The sequence below is a fragment of the Oncorhynchus tshawytscha genome, linkage group LG12, assembly GCF_018296145.1.
Source record: "Oncorhynchus tshawytscha isolate Ot180627B linkage group LG12, Otsh_v2.0, whole genome shotgun sequence".
In the NCBI taxonomy this organism is placed as follows: domain Eukaryota; kingdom Metazoa; phylum Chordata; class Actinopteri; order Salmoniformes; family Salmonidae; genus Oncorhynchus; species Oncorhynchus tshawytscha.
This window is the reverse complement of record NC_056440.1, coordinates 47,238,603-47,255,687: the sequence shown is the minus strand read 5'-3', so window position 1 is coordinate 47,255,687 and position 17,085 is coordinate 47,238,603. Positions and strand designations below refer to the sequence as shown.

Sequence of the window (17,085 nt, the reverse complement as noted above, 5' to 3'; positions counted from 1 at the left end):
CCTTTCATCTGTCGAGATGGAATGTTCCAAGGCTGTACCTTATGTAGTGCAAATGTATTACTAACCATATTTATAGAGCATCCTACCCTCTACCAACTGAAGTCATATCTATCTATCTATCTATCTATCTATCTATCTATCTATCTATCTATCTATCTATCTATCTATCTATCTATCTATCTATCTATCTATCTATCTATCTATCTATCTATCTATCTATCTATCTATCTATCTATCTATGCCCTGCCCTGCCCTGCCCTGCCCTGCCCTGCCCTGCCCTGCCCTGCCCTGCCCTGCCCTGCCCTGCCCTGCCCTGTCTGAGGCAATGAGTCCCGTCCTCCCCCTCTCTCCCTCCGACCTGTGGCCATTTCTGTGTGTCTCTCCAATTTATGGGTTCATTACAAAAGCTATCCAGACAGGGCAGGGGGGGGGAGGGAGGGAGGGAGGGAGGGAGGGAGGGAGGGAGGGAGGGAGGGAGGGAGGGAGGGAGGGAGGGGGAGGGAGGGAGGGAGGGAGGGAGGGGGAATTCTCTCCCGTCGCTCTGTCGCCTTGGTCGTCTGTTGCACAGTCACTGTTCTAATCCCTCCATGGATACATATTTTGTGTTGCATTTCTTAACCCCATGAAGTTACACAGGAACATCATTGGATATGTTTAGACAGGCAGCCCAATTCTGATGTTTTTTCACTACCTTCAGTGTTGGCAATTTACACTTGGAATAGACAGACAGTTAGCAAGTTGCATCTAGATCGGTTATTTTCAGCTTCAGTTGACTGGCACCTGTGTACCAAGGAGAGTGGCATGATAGGGGCACAACCTTGGATTGGTGTCAATTACTGTGCCAAAATGTCATTTCAGTTTGAACACTCACCATTATCAGGCTGGAAAGTCTACTAGGTACTTCTGAATAAAGGGAATAATAGAAATTAGGTCCTCACTGCTCAGCGATCTAATTTACTGTATTGTAATGTCTAAATAACAGAATTACTCAGGAAGCCTCTGATTGTATATACTGCAATGTAATATTTAGGTGAACTGGGAGAAACAATGGTATGCCGTCTCCTATTGAGTCTATATACAGTACGAGTCAAAGTTTGGACACACCTACTTATTCAAGGGTTTTTCTATATTTTACTATTTTCTACATGTTAGAATAATAGTGAAGATATCAAAACTATGAAATAACACATACTGAATCATGTAGTAACCAAAAAAGCGTTAAATAAATCAAAATATATTTTATATTTGAGATTTTTCAAAGTAGCCACCCTTTGCCTTGATGACAGCTTTGCAAATTCTTGGCATTCTCTCAACCAGCTTCATCAGGTAGTCACCTGGAATGCATTTCAATTAGCAGGTGTGCCCTGTTAAAAGTTCATTTGTGGGCCTCCCGGGTGGCGCAGTGGTCTAGGGCACTGCATCGCAGCACAGGCTCTGTCGCAGCCGGCCGCGACCGGGAGGTCCGTGGGGTGACGCACAATTGGCCTAGCGTCATCTTGGTTTAGGGAGGGTTGGAGGAGGAGGTGTGATGGTGTGGGGGTGCTTTTCTGGTGATGCAGTCTGTGATTTATTTAGAATTCAAGGCACACTTAACCAGCATGGCTACCACAGCATTCAGAAGTGATACACCATCCCATCTGGTTTGCGCTTAGTGGGACTCTCATTTGTTTTTCATCGGGACAATGACCCAACACACCGCCAGGCTGTGTAAGGGCTATTTGATCAATAAGGAGAGTGATGGAGTGCTGCATCAGATGACCTGGCCTCCACAATCACATGACAACCCAATTGAGATGGTTTGGGATGAGTTTGACTGCAGAGTGAAGGAAAGCAGCCAACAAGTGCTCAGCATATGTGGGAACTCCTTCAAGACTGTTGGAAATGCATTCTAGGTGAAGCTGTTTGAGAGAAGAGTGTGCAAAGATTTCATCAAGGCAAAGGGTGTCTACTTTGAAGAATCTAAAATCTAAAATATATTTTGATTTGTTTAACACATTTTTGGTTACTACATGATTCCATATGTGTTATTTCATGGTTTTGATGTTTTCACTATTATTTTACAATGCAGAAAATAATAAAAATCAAGAAAATCCCTTGAATGTGTCATGATAGTCGTAATGATGAGACCAAGGTGCAGCGTGAATAGAGTTCCACATATTTTGAATGAACTGAAACTCACCAAAACAAAACAAACGACCGACCGACCGAAACGTGACGCTACTGGTGTGCACACAGGCACCTAACTGGAGACAAGATCCCACACCAGAAAGTGGGAAAAAGGGCTGCCTAAATATGATCCCCAATCAGAGACAATGATTGGGAACTATATCAGGCCAACATAGACATACAAAAACTCTAGACATACAAAAACCCAGATTACCCACCCTAGTCACACCCTGACCTAACCAAAATATATATAAAAAAGAGATATCTAAGGTCAGGGCGTGACAGAATGAGTTGGTGTGTCCAAACTTTTGACTGGTACTATATGTTTCATTTCTTTAGACTTCTCAGAAATATTGGTTGCAGAAGTCTGAAAAAATAATCTGACCTGTTACTTTTACATTTGCGCACTTTCGCCTTTTATGTCAAGCTTCAAGCCACGGGTTTCCTTTCTCCCAATTAGCTTGCATTATGTTGCCCCACTTGGTTGTCCTTTTCCTTTGCGTCAGAGACCACACACAGTAGAGTGCAGCCTCTTTGTCTTTTTCTAAGGTGGTCTTACATTTAAACCCAAGTCTCTCTCTTTAAATTATTCACTGTAAATTGCACTGTAATTAAATTAATGAATAATTTCCGCAGCATAAGTTTGATCTGAATAGATCTTCACATGCTTAGCTTGAGCACAATGTTCTTGATCATAAATCGGTGGTCTTTCAGTTGTAATTGTTTGACAAATTTAGTCGTTATAGGTGCATATGTGCATGTAGCCAAGGCTGATGTGAAAAGATCTGATGTGATTGGTCAAGAGACCAATTAGTTGGAAAAAATAAATGCAGCCAACAGAGAAGGATATATGCCCATTCAACTAGAGCACATGTGTCAAACTCAAGGCCCATTCAATGCGGCCCGCGAGGGGTTAAAAAAATTATAATTGGGAAAAAAACAAATGGAAACTGAAGAAATTTGATTGGACTTACATCTCTTCGCTCTTTCCAGGTTGCTAAGAATCCCGAAACAAAAGCTGGATAGTCAGGGAGCATCGATTATCTTTTTTTTTTATAGATTACTATTGTTTTGCTAATTTTGACATCAAAGAAATGTAAAGAATTTTCAGTGCGGCCCTCCGGACCTCTGTGAAGACCGAATACTGCTCACGGGCAAAATGAGTTTGACACCCCTGAACTAGAGAGATAGCCTTTCCGAGCCTCCGACTAAAGAGTTACATATACATATATTGTGTAGCTTAGCAGAGAGAATATATAAATACAGTCATATTTGACTGTATATAGGTGTACAGTAATTGTGTATAAATTCAGTGAAGTATCCAATATGCCCATAACAACTCCTATCATGAATCGGTTTATGGTCAAGTGTTCCCTCTTACATTGGCTCTTGGTGGACAAAGCATGTCTTCAGGGTATGCTTGGATGTCGAAAGGGTTGGTATACCAGAAGGCCAGCATCCTGGAGTCGCCTCTTCACTGTTGACATTGAGACTGGTGTTTTGCTGGGACTATTTAATGAAGCTGCCAGTTGAGGACTTGTGAGGTGTCTGTTTCTCAAACTAGTACTTGTCCTCTTGCTCAGTTGTGCACCGGGGCCTTCCACTCCTCTTTCTATTCTGGTTAGGGCCAGTTTGTGCTGTTCTATGAAGGGAGTAGTACACAGCGTTGTACAAGATCTTCAGTTTCTTAGCAATTTCTCACATGGAATAGCCTTCATTTCTCTGAACAAGAATAGACTTATACGAGTTTCAGAAGAAAGTTCTTTGTTTCTGGCCATTTTGAGCGTGTAATCGAACCCACAAATGCTGATGCTCCAGATACTCAACTAGTTTAAAGAAGGCCAGTTTTATTGCTTCTTTAATCAGAACAACAGTATTCAGCTGTTCTAACATAATTGCAAAAGGGGTTTTTAATGATCAATTTAGCCTTTTAAAATGATAAACTAGGATTAGCTAACACAACGTGCCATTGGAACACAGCAGTGATGGTTGTTGATAATGGGCCTTTGTACGCCTATGTAGATATTCCATTAAAAATGGAAGTTTCCAGCTACAATAGTCATTTACAACATTAACAATGACCACACTGCGTTTCTGAGCAATTTGATGTTATTTTAATGGACAAAAAATGTGCTTTTCTTTCAAAAACAAGGACATTTCTAAGTGACCCCAACTTTTGAATGGTAGTGCATCTGCATAGAGGAAAAAGTCACATGTACAGGCAGATTTCATGTTGTCAAATCAAATCAAATCAAATCAAATTGATTTATATAGCCCTTCGTACATCAGCTGATATCTCAAAGTGCTGTACAGAAACCCAGCCTAAAACCCCAAACAGCAAGCAATGCAGGTGTAGAAGCACGGTGGCTAGGAAAAACTCCCTAGAAAGGCCAAAACCTAGGAAGAAACCTAGAGAGGAACCAGGCTATGTGGGGTGGCCAGTCCTCTTCTGGCTGTGCCGGGTGGAGATTATAACAGAACATGGCCAAGATGTTCAAATGTTCATAAATGACCAGCATGGTCGAATAATAATAAGGCAGAACAGTCAGGTGGAAGTTGAAACTGGAGCAGCAGCATGGCCAGGTGGACTGGGGACAGCAAGGAGTCATCATGTCAGGTAGTCCTGGGGCATGGTCCTAGGGCTCAGGTGAAACTGGAACAGCAGCATGGCCAGGTGGACTGGGGACAGCAAGGAGTCATCATGTCAGGTAGTCCTGGAGCTCAGGTCCTAGGGCTCAGGTCCTCCGAGAGAGAGAAAGAAAGAGAGAAGGAGAGAATTAGAGAACGCACACTTAGATTCACACAGGACACCGAATAGGACAGGAGAAGTACTCCAGATATAACAAACTGACCCCAGCCCCCGACACATAAACTACTGCAGCATAAATACTGGAGGCTGAGACAGGAGGGGTCAGGAGACACTGTGGCCCCATCCGAGGTCACCCCGGACAGGGCCAAACAGGAAGGATATAACCCCACCCACTTTGCCAAAGCACAGCCCCCACACCACTAGAGGGATATCTTCAACCACCAACTTACCATCCTGAGACAAGGCTGAGTATAGCCCACAAAGATCTCCGCCACGGCACAACCAAAGGGGGGGGCGCCAACCCAGACAGGATGACCACAACAGTGAATCAACCCACTCAGGTGACGCACCCCCTCCAGGGACGGCATGAGAGAGCCCCAGTAAGCCAGTGACCCAGCCCCTGTAATAGGGTTAGAGGCAGAGAATCCCAGTGGAAAGAGGGGAACCGGCCAGCTTGTCAAGGCCAGCTTCTTTAGCACAGTTGACTCAGACACTTTTTCGATTAAAACTCGAAACTGCTAGAATTGGCTCTCCCCATCCAGGCTGTACCACATCCTGCCGTGATTAGGAGTCCCATAGGGCGGCGCACAGTTGGCCCAGCGGCGCCCGTGTTTGTTCGGGGTAGGCCATCATTGTAAATAAGAATTTGTTCTTAGTTAAATATAAAGGTTAAATATATATATATATATATTTTAAATAACAACCTGATTGACAAGGTAACTTAGCTATAGTTGTTAGGTAGCTTTTCAGACTGTCTGCAACCATGGTCTTGTCTGATGTAACCTTTGCTCCAATGTCCAGGCTAAGATTTCGAGCTTTGTTCTTTAATCTGTTAGTGTAACCTAACAGCTTCAGACACATCCAGATTGTCAACTCAGATTGTTCCTGTTCTCACCTATTTTGTCATTAAAACAATCTCTCTTGGCCTTCTCTATCATCCTGTTAGCCTCATTTCATAATTTCTTACAGTCTATAAAAACGTACTCTGGCTTGGATTTCCTGAACTCCAGAAAGAGTTCATTTCTTAGCTTAATTGCTTTTAAAATATGATTGTTTAGCCATGGTTCTGTTCTTTGCTTAATTCAAAAAATGTTTATCTGGAGCCAGCTTGTCAACAGCATCTAAAAACAATTATTTAAAATTTCCCCAGGCATTTTCCACCTCATTGCATTTTCAATACAGTAAACCAGTCCAATTTGCTCAAACAATTAACAAAAGAATCTGCACTATAGTTCTTCATAGACCACATTTTTATTGAGTTATGACAATTAAAAAACTGTTTTCTGAACCGTCCTACTGCAAAAAAGGATGGAATGATCACTGAGCCCATATTTTACATCCCCACTGTTTGACATCCTTGATCTATCCGACACCAACACAAGTTCAATGATGGTTTGGGTAGAAGGGCAGACCCTGGTGGGCTCATTAATCAGCTGGTGTAAGGCAAACAGATTCAAACCATTCTTAAAAGCTTTAAAAGTAACATTGTCCTTTTTAAGCATGTCTGTATTAAAATCACCAGTAACAATAACATCTGATTTACCAAAATCTGTACAGTTGGAGCAAGTCTCCTCCAACAATTCATAAACTGGTCTTGTAGTCTGTAACAGGTTCTGACTATAATGGGTTTGCATTTTGGTAATAGAATGTCCAGCAACACAGCTTCAGTCTCATCATGGCTTAAATCTAAATCTGTAGTTGAACCCAATCTCTGATCTTACATAAGTACAAACTCCCCTGCCTTTGCGATTGCGGTCTATTCTAATTACTATATCATTTTTATCTTCAATCTCAGCGTTTTTTATCGAACCATCTAGCCATGTTTCAGTAAAGCAAAGCACTCCCACCTTACAGTTACTGGAGAGTAGGCGGATTTCCTTGATCTTGGGAGGTTAATACATTGGTAGTGCCTGAGTTGGGTGGTGAGATAATAGCATTAACTCGTTTTTGCTGATTCATCCATATAATACTAGCAGATGCGGAATACATCCAAATGGTGTGAACATAGTTAGTTGGATGTGATGGTCTGCCTCTTCCTCCAAGTTGAAAAGACAACCATGACCACAAGAGTAATCTTTGAACACAGAAATGGGTTCTCTCCAAGGCATGGTAGATGTACTGTAACCTCAAAGCATTTCCTTTCATCCTCCCTTCTAGTCAACGGGGTATGTACTGTGTTTTGTGTTCGTACCGTTTAGTCTTTCAGCGAGTGGCAGTTACACATCAATGAACACATTTCAGTGAGATTGAGATTTTATCATTTTCAGACAATGCCTGTGTATGTAGAGGTTACAGCTCTGGACAACCATGCTATGAAGTACAAGTGGCTTTGAAGTCTGCCCAGACAAAGCAGGCAGTATAAGCAACAACTGGGTTCCACTAGCTACACAGATTAAAAGACTGTCTATGAGAATGTTCACACATCTCTGTCAGACTAGATGACAATGTTTCTCATTTTACATGGAAGTGCTGGGTTGTTTTGACACGTAGGAATGCGTATTAAATATCTGTGTCAAGGCTTTTGGAGGTATGAAATTCAAATTAGATTGTTGGACAGGAAATGTATTCTCCTGGTGGCTATTCACACTGCAATCTGACAATGAGAGTCAAAACTAGATGATATTAGTCACCTTGGATAAGAACACATTTTTAGGCAATGAATAATTAAGATTGCTTTACAGAGCCTTCAGAAAGTTTTCACACCCCTTAACTTTTTCCACATTCTGTTGTGTCACAGCCTGAATTTAAAGTGTATTAAATTGATATTTTATGTCACTGGCCTACACACAATACCCCATAATGTCAAAGTGGATTATATATTTTTTAATATTTACAAATGAATGAAAACTGAAAAGCTAAATAAGTTTTAAACCCCTGTGTTATGGCAAGCCTAAATACGTTCAGGAGTAAAAATGGGCTTAACAAGTTACATAATAAGTTGCATGGATATAAAGGAAACCACTCAGGGATTTCACCATGAGGCCAACGGTGACTTTAAAATGGTTACAGAATTTAATGGCTATGATAGAAGAAAATTGAGGATGGATTAACAATGTTGTAGTTACTCCGTTTCTAACCTAAATGACAGTGTGGGAAGAAGGAAGCCTGTACAGAATACAAATATTTCAAAACATACATCCTGTTAGAAAAGATTTACTGAAGTAAAACTGCAAAGAATGTGGCAAAGAAATTAACTTTATGTCCTGAATACGAAGTGTTATGTTTGGGGCAAACACAACACATCACCAAGGTACCACTCATCATATTTCCAAGCATGGTGATGGCTGCATCATGATATGGGTATGCTTGTCATCTGAAAGGACTAGGGAGTTTTTTAGGATAAAAAGAAACAGAATAGAGCTAAGCACGGGCAAAATTCTAGAGGAAACCCTGGTTCACAATGCTTTCCAACAGACACTGGGAGACAAATTCACTTTTCAGCAGGACAATAACCTAAAACACAAGGCCAAATGTACACTGGAGTTGTACATTTTAATGTTCCTGAGTGTTGCTGGTTAAAGTTTTGACTTAAATTTGCTTGAAAATCTATGGCTAGACTTGAAAATGACTAGCAATGATCAACAACCAACTTGACAGAACTTGAAGAATTTTTAAAACAACAATGTGAAAATGTTGTACAATCCAGGTGTGCTGTAATCACTGCCAAAGGTGACTCAGCTGTTTTTATGTTAGATTTTTTTCTCCCACTTTGACATTAAATAGTATTTTGTGTAGATCATTGTCAAAAAAAAGACAATTAAATCCCTTTTAATCCCACTTTGTAACACACCAAAATGTGGAAAAAGTCATGGGTTTTGAAGTTACTGTAAATGTCGAGCCTCAACACTGTCCTTGATACTCTGGGGCTCAAGGTCATCCAAGAACATTCTAGTAGCAAAAAGTTGATTGTCAGTTTCCTTGATGAATGAGCCCTTCAAATGAATAAAGCCACCTTGATTTAAAAGACTGCCATCTTCTGATTTGTCTGAGGCCTTAGTGTCCTTTATGGTTGCGCCCTCTTTGTAGTTAAGATGAGAAACAATTGACTTCATACATGAAAGATATAAATCTTCAAAGGTCTCGGGAGGCCTTGGGGTTGTTTTTAAATCCCCCCTAGTTGCTCTAGGCAGGGGAGCTATGTTTGAAGGAGACCAAGTCACTGCTGGTTGAGAAATGCCTTAACCCTCCTCCACACTGTGAGAAGACAAACTGCCAGCTCCATAGCACTCCTCTCTCAACAATGGATGCTTAGGTCTGACATTCTCAGCCCTCTGACTGTGTTGTTCTCAAGTCAAATCCAACTCTTTGAACTGCACAATTGTGGACGATTAATATGCTTCAATTCAATGTAACTAAAGTTTTCTAACAAAGTTTTCCATGTCCCTCCTAAAGTAAGCAAGTGAGGCAGAGACATATGTATTTATGTTTTAGAAGAATTATAATGGAATGAGCCAGTACTGCCAGAAAACGGCACACACATTTTTTTGGACAAAATATTTATCTATAAGTCAAACATTTCAGTCCAACACTTCTCAAATATAACAACATCTCCAGATGTAATTTCAGTCACAAGACAATAACTTAGAGACCACAGGCCTAAATTGGAGTGGAATGATGTTTTTAGAATTTTTTACAAATTAATCAAAAATGAAAAACTGAAATGTCTTGAGTCAATATGTATTCAGCCCCTTTGTTATGGCAAGCCTAAATAAGTTCAGGAGTAAAAATGTGCTTAACAAGTCTCATAAGTTGCATGGACTCACTCAATGTGCAATAATAGTGTTTGAAATGATTTTTGAATGACTATCTCATCTCCGTACTCCACACATACAATTATCTGTAAGGTCCCTCAGTCGAGCGGTGAATTTCAAATACATTTTCAACCACAAAGATCAGGGAGGTTATCCAATGCCTCGCAAAGAAGGGCTCCCATTGGTAGAAAGGTACAAGTAAAAATTGAATATCTCTTTGAGCATGGTTATTAATTACACTTTGGATGGTGTATCAATACACCCAGTCACTACAAAGATACAGGTGTCTTTCTTAACTCAGTTGCCGGAGAGGAAGGAAACCGCTCAGTGATTTCACCATGATGCCAATGGTGACTTTAAACAGTTACAGAGTTGAATGGCTGTGATAGGAGAAAACTGAGAATGGCTCAACAACAACATTGTAGTTACTCCACAATACTAACCTAATTGACAGAGTGAAAAGAAGGAAGCCTGTACAGAATTAAAACATGTGGCAAAGCAATTCACTTTTTGTCTTGAATACAAATTGTTATGTTTGAGGCAAATCCAATACAACACATTACTGAGTACTACTCTCCATATTTTAAAACATTGTGGTTACTGTATCATGTTATGGGTATGCTTGTAATCGTTAAGGACTGAGGAGTTTTTTATTTTATTTTATTTATTATTATTATAATTTTTTTAGGTAAGCACAGGCAAAATCCTAGAGGAAAACCTGGTTCAGTCTTCTTTCCACCAGACACTGGGAGATGAATTCACCTTTCAGCAGGACAATAACCTAAAACATAAGGCCAAATCTACACTGGAGCTAAGCACAGGCAAAATCCTAGAAGAAACACAAGAACAAATCTACAGTGGAGTTGCTTACCAAGAAGACAGTGAAAGTTCTTGAGTTGCTGAGTTACAGTTTTGGCATAAATCTACTTTAAAATATTTGGCAAGTCCTGAAAATGGTTGTCTAGCAATGATCAACAAACAATTTGACAGAGCTTGAAGCATTTTTTTATGAATAATGGGAAAATGTTGCACAATCCAGGTGTGGAAAGCTTACCCAGAAAGACTCTCAGCTGTAATCATGCCAAAAGTGCTTGTACAAAGTATTGACTCGGGGGTGTGAATACCTATGTAAATGAGATATTTTTGTATTTCATTTTCAATAAATCTGTTTTCACTTTGTCATAATGGGGTATTGTGTGTAGATGGGTGAAAAAAATCAATCCAAAAATGTATTTTGAATTCAGGCTGTAACACAACAAAATGTGGAATAAGTCAAGTCAAAACAATTTTTATTGGTCACATACACATGGTTAGCAGATGTTAATGCAAATGTAGGGAAACGCTTGTGCTTCTAGTTCCAACAGTGCAGTCATATCTAACAAGTAGTCTAACAATTTCCCAACAACTACCTTATACACACAGATCTAAAGGGGTGAATGAGAATATGTGCATATAAATATATGGATGATTGATGGCCGAGCGGCATAGGCAAGGTGTAATAGGTATAAAATACAGTATATACATATGATGTGAGTAATTCTGGTAGTGGTAGTTCTGAAGGCTCTGTAACTCCAGGAGCATGGATGGGCATTGGGTAACACTTTCATCAAGGAGTTGGAGGTTATCATTTCGCTCTCCGTGTTTATAGTGAAGAGGACTTCTAATGGAGCTGGCCCATTTTTATTAAAAACAACCCACTGCCGTTTCACTTGATGCAGTATCTTCTCCCTCCCTTTCTTTGCCAAGATGCTTGTCATCTCTTCTGCTGCACTTTTATTGAATCATCACTTTAGTAGCCCATAACCGCCTGTCTTTTTTTCTCTCCTCTTTTTTTAAAAATTGATTGTCCTGGAAAGTGACCTCTAAGAAATTTATGACACAGCTCCTTTGATTTGGAGGTCTAATCATAAATGCAATATATTCTCTGATATATGAGATTGTATCAAAGCCATATAAAACGAGTTCCATTTGCATCAAAGAAAATAAGCTTTCCCTTTGAACGTTCATTTATCTAATATATTTTTTTTCATTTCAGCTGCCGATGTTTAATCTTTTAATTCTTTGTAGAAGCCATAACATGATTTTTGCCAAGTGTAAGACTGGATTTAAGCGGATAACATTTTCTCAAAAACAAGAGTCTACAGTCCTGCTGCAAATAGGACAAATTAGATAGGACAAATGCTTCGTTATTATTTGTGCTTTATTCGTCAATTAATTTAACCATTTGATTTTCACCTATATCATTGATCACTAATTAATTTGCTGATATATTTGAAATAATTTCATCCTTGACTTTGCAGGAGTTATCCGTGAGAGTTACCAGAAGGGGCGTGACCAGCTGGTCCCTGTCACACTGCTGGCCATCGCTGTCATCATGGCCTTCGCCATGGGTGCGATCTTCTCTGGTATCCTCGTCTACTGTGTGTGTGACCACCGGCGACGAGACATTGAGCTGTCTGGGCGTAAGGACAAAGACCACGACAGGAGGGGCTCCATGAACAGCGTGACCAAGTTGACAGGCCTGTTTGAGACTGGGGCCAAGGACAGTCGCCCTGAGGCCATCCTCACCCCGCTCATGCACAACGGCCGCCTCACGAATGGTAAGATTCTGATCAAAGCCGACCAGCACCACCTGGACCTGGCTGGCATGCCCACCCCAGAGTCCACCCCCATGCAGCCCCGACGCAAGCCCAGCCGGGGAAGCCGCGAGTGGGAGAGGAACCAGAATCTGATCAATGCCTGCACCAAGGACCTGCAAACCATGGGCTCCCCAGTCATCCCCACTGACCTACCCCTGAGGGCCTCTCCAGGCCACATCCCCAGTGTGGTAGTGCTTCCCCTGCCACAGCACCAGCATCAGCAGCCCTACCAGCATGAGTATGTAGAGCAGCCCCACCGCAGCGACCTCAGCCAGATGAGCCTGGGTGACCAGGGTGCCACACTGGAGTACAAGTCCCTAAAGAGCCCCTGCCACAGCCTCAACCTGGTGGAGAGCGACGGACTGCCGCCCCGAGTGCCCCAAAGGGAGGCCTCCCTCACCATCCCCCCTGCCGTGCCCCAGATGGGCAAGCGGCTCGAGGTGCACTCCTCCATCTATGGCCATGAGTACAAGCGGAGCTACCCGATGAGTGCCCAGAAAGGCTCTGCCCTCAAAAAGCACAACACCAACTCGTCCAACTCCTCTCACCTGTCCAGACACCAAAGTTTTAACCATGTGGAGTCGCCGCCCCCCGCCCCACAGAGGGTGGACTCCATGCACATGAATTCCCAGGGGATGTCCCACTCCAGACAGCCCAGCATGAGCTCTTATGGTTCATTGCCCCGGACCGGGGTCAAACACCTCAAGCCTGACGTACCGCCCAAACCCTCTTTAGTGTCCCTCTCAACGAAAGTCAATTCCAATGACTCCTGCACATAATCAGCACGCTCAGAATACAGAACAGGAAACACAATTGCATCTCCTTTTGTCCTTGTACAGCAAGGACAAAAGTGTACAGCAAACACAACACGGCAAACACAACACACTTTAAAAAAAAAATTGTTTATTTTATATATGTGTAAATATTCCACAAATGGTTTTGATGTTGAGCTCAGGCTGTTGACTCCCAGTTCCTCAGAAACACGGAACACTTGCTACTGAGAAGAAAATTACTTTCATGAATATTTAATTGACAAGCAACATGTCACCCCTGTAGCATTCAAGACGGTGGCTGTGTTGGACTTTTGAACACTATGACTTGACTGATGTTTTGTTTTCTTAACTGACTGCTAAACGCACATAGACAGTGAGAGTAAAGGGGAGCAATTATATAGTGAGGACTGGGGTGTTCTCCCAGCAAGCATTTGGGCACAGCGAGCTCTGACTGGAATGACAGCTTCAGTTTACGTGAAAAACTGTGAAATGCCTCTCAGTGTTACAGCTACTGGACACAGCAATCAAGTTCTGCGTTGGTTGAAAAAAGCCTTGGTCTGAGAATCTTCTACTGCATTGGTTACTGAATAACACATGACTGTTAATAGTAATAGCTTGTTTTATTTATTTTTAATAAGTGCTTTTGATGAAAATACTGACATTTTAGGCTCATAGAGAAGAGTTATTTAAATATGAATTAATCAAGAATGAAATTATTTAAAGTCAATCAACTGGAGCCAGTACAACTTTCTTGACACAAAAGGTCCACCAGGTCTTCTAGCGCCTTGGGTTTTTGAAGCTTGGGATATATGTGACCTCTGTATGGAGGATATATTTATTTAACTGTGCCAGATGGGACCGACATGATGGAGCAGAACCTCCCATGTTAAAGAAGTCAGAAAAATACAAAAAACAGAACTCCTGAAACTCACTCCCTCGATCACTCCTCCATGGGCATCTACATACGTTTGGCACTGTGGTTTTGCAGTCAGTCTCTCTCTCCCGGTTGGCTTCTGGCTCATTGTGTATTGACAAGGTTCACTCTTGCATATAAAAGTGCAAAGGGAATAAAACGTGGAATTCCACACATGAAAAAGAGAAGCGTGAGGATGTTGGGCGCTCTGCCAGGTGTGGAGAGCGGCCATTTTGGCAGGTACTGAAATGTCTTGTTTTCTCTTGGCGCGTCACGCAGTCCTCTGATTGAATTACATCTGTTGATAGCCTGTTTCTCTTCCACATGTAAAGTTGTGCCTTACACCCTGAGTAGTGACATTTTCTTTAGCTGGTAACTATGTCTCCTCTTTGTATTTTCTTATGTCGTCTTTCACTGGTTTGATAAAGGCAAATAAAGAATGTGATCTTGTTGTAATTCTGTTCCCTAGAAATATACAGACATATTCTTCTTTGTGGTTCATTTCAGATAGTGCCAATGATGCGCTTAAAGCAACCCTTTTTGTTGTGCTGGCAGTGTCGATGATGTTGTTGTGTGTTGAATTTTTTACTTTGCTGTTTGATTGGAGGGATTAATGTTTGTTCTTGAAATGGCCTCTTAGGGTCTTGCTGGTGCACAGCAATAATCAAACACTAACATATGAAAAACACACCAGTATACTGTACAGACATGGCACCAGGTTGATAACAATTCAGTTTCTAGGCAGTGAAAAGCAGGCTGGTTCCTGTGATAGAAAAGAGTAAAAAAAAATATTAGGAGATGTTTTTTAAAAACACATGTTCCAGGACTATTAGAGTAATTTAATTTGTACTAACTCTCTTTATCAAGGTCTTATGAATGACAGTTTCATTGACCAATCTGATCACATTTTTATTGATCACATCTCCCCAAATCAACAGAGCACTCCTTTAGTATTGTGTGTAGATAGGTGAGTTTCTTGATCTCAAGCAGATTTCCATTTACAATGGAGGAAAGCCAATTATTTCTCATCCACAGCCAATGCAAGAAGAACGAGTAGAATATTTCCACTTTTGAGGCATATACAGTATGTGTTAATTGAACTAACGTGTACATAGATGCTTATAGGGTTCGATTGCAGCGACTGCGACATGCATCATGATCAGATTAGGTTCAGTAAAGGGAAGGTCATTTGAACTTTCCACCCCAATAGTGCAGATTGCATCTCTAGCCACGGTCTACATGGCTACTGTGGACAGTGTGTCTCTTTGGTGTGTGTGCCTTTGTCTTTCACCCTTGCTATACACTGCTAGATGCAACTGAGACAGACTCAACTCGTTTTGAACTTTGTAAGCTTGTAAGATATTGTGATGTCACAAGGTTTTTTGCCCTACTCCATTTAACATCTGATTCACAGCTTAATGTATGTTGTAAAAAACATTCTCTTTAATAAATGAAAAATGTAATAAAAAAATATATATTGTCATGAAGATGGTTGTATTTCCATGATTTGAGAGCAAAACATGCTATAAAAAAGATGCTTGCTCTGATAGTACAACAGAACAGATAAAAGATAAATGCTTTTAACTTATGGGAAAATACAGCTAACTTCCGTGATATGGTTCTTATTTATGCTTAGAGTACAAGAGGTAGCACTTTAAAACCTACGTTATGTTGATCCAAGATATTTTGGAGAATTGTTGGCAGTATTTCAGTGTGAATAAACAGGCTGATAAGAATCAGTCTGGAGCCATTAACTGGTTTACAGGTTGGAGTCATTCATCCAACAACACCTTTATGAAATGAAGGTGAGTCACTAATGCGTAGAGATTAGGTTACAAGGATGTAACGCTAACAATAAGGGTCCTTGTTCTCTCACAATCTTGTATTGTTCATTCACCTTTTTATTACCTTTGAGTCACATTTTCACCGCTAAATGTAGCAATACAGTCAGTGGTAGAGAGCACAATAAGTACACAAACAGCTCTTTTCCGTAGTAAGTTTTTTAAAAAGGACACTGGAACAGCTCCATATCATCACAAATTCAAAGCAAACATTATGTTATGCATCTACCATATGTCTTTGTGTTTGTTAAACCAGTTAAACAGATAGGTTCAGGAACAACAAAGCTTTCGGAAAAAATACATAGAGAGAGATCAGGGGCCTGCTAATAAACAGACAAAGTGCTCACAGGCCATTGCTGGAAATAAAATGACAATGTATCCAAACGTAATGTAAGATCATGTATATGTACACTACATGACCAAAATTATGTGGACACCTGCTCGTTGAACATCTCATTCCAAAATCATGGGCATTAATATGGACTTGGTCCCCACTTTGCTGCTATAACAGCCTCCACTCTTCTGGGACGGCTTTCCACTAGATGTTGGAACATTGCTGCAGGGACTTGCTTCCATTCAGCCACAAGAACATTAGTGAGATCAGGCACTGATGTTGGGCAATTAGACCTGGCTCGCAGTCGACATTCCAATTCATCCCAAAGGTGTTCGATGGGGTTGAGGTCAGGTATCTGTGCAGGCCAGTCAAGTTCTTCCACACCAATCTAGACAAACCATTTCTGTATGGACTTCCCTTTGTGCACGGGGGCATTGTCATGCTGAAACAGGAAAGGGGCTTCCCCAAACTGTTCTCGCAAAGTTGGAAACACAGTATCGTCTAGAATGTCATTGTATGCTGTAGCATTAAGATTTCCCTTCACTAGAACTAAGGGGCCTAGCCCGAACCATGAAAAACAGCCCCAGAACATTATTCCTCCTCCACCAAACATTTGGCACTATGTATTCGGGCAGGTAGCGAAACCCAGATCCATTCATCGGACTGCCAGATGGTGAAGCGAGATTCATCACTCCAGCAAACAGGTTTCCACTGCTCCACAGTCCAATGACGACGAGCTTTACGTCACTCCAGCCGACGCTTGGCATTGTGCATGGTGATCTTAGGCTAGTGTGCGGCTGTTTGGCTATGGAAACCCATTTCATGAAGCTCCTGACGAACAGTTATTGTGCTGACGTTG

General features: G+C 41.3%; 1 protein-coding gene across 6 annotated transcripts in view; it reads left to right on the top strand.

Annotated features, from left to right (window-relative positions):
* The window catches only part of LOC112263420 (semaphorin-6A), a 96,391-nt gene extending 80,853 nt beyond the window's left edge, over positions 1–15,538 (top strand). For all 6 annotated transcript variants that reach the window (XM_024439602.2, XM_024439601.1, XM_024439600.1 and 3 more), the window contains one exon: positions 12,027–15,538. In XM_024439602.2, the coding sequence (XP_024295370.1) occupies positions 12,027–13,144 (1,118 nt within the window). In that variant the 3' untranslated portion in view covers positions 13,145–15,538. The remainder of the gene's footprint in view (positions 1–12,026) is intronic.
* Positions 15,539–17,085: the final 1,547 nt, after the last annotated feature.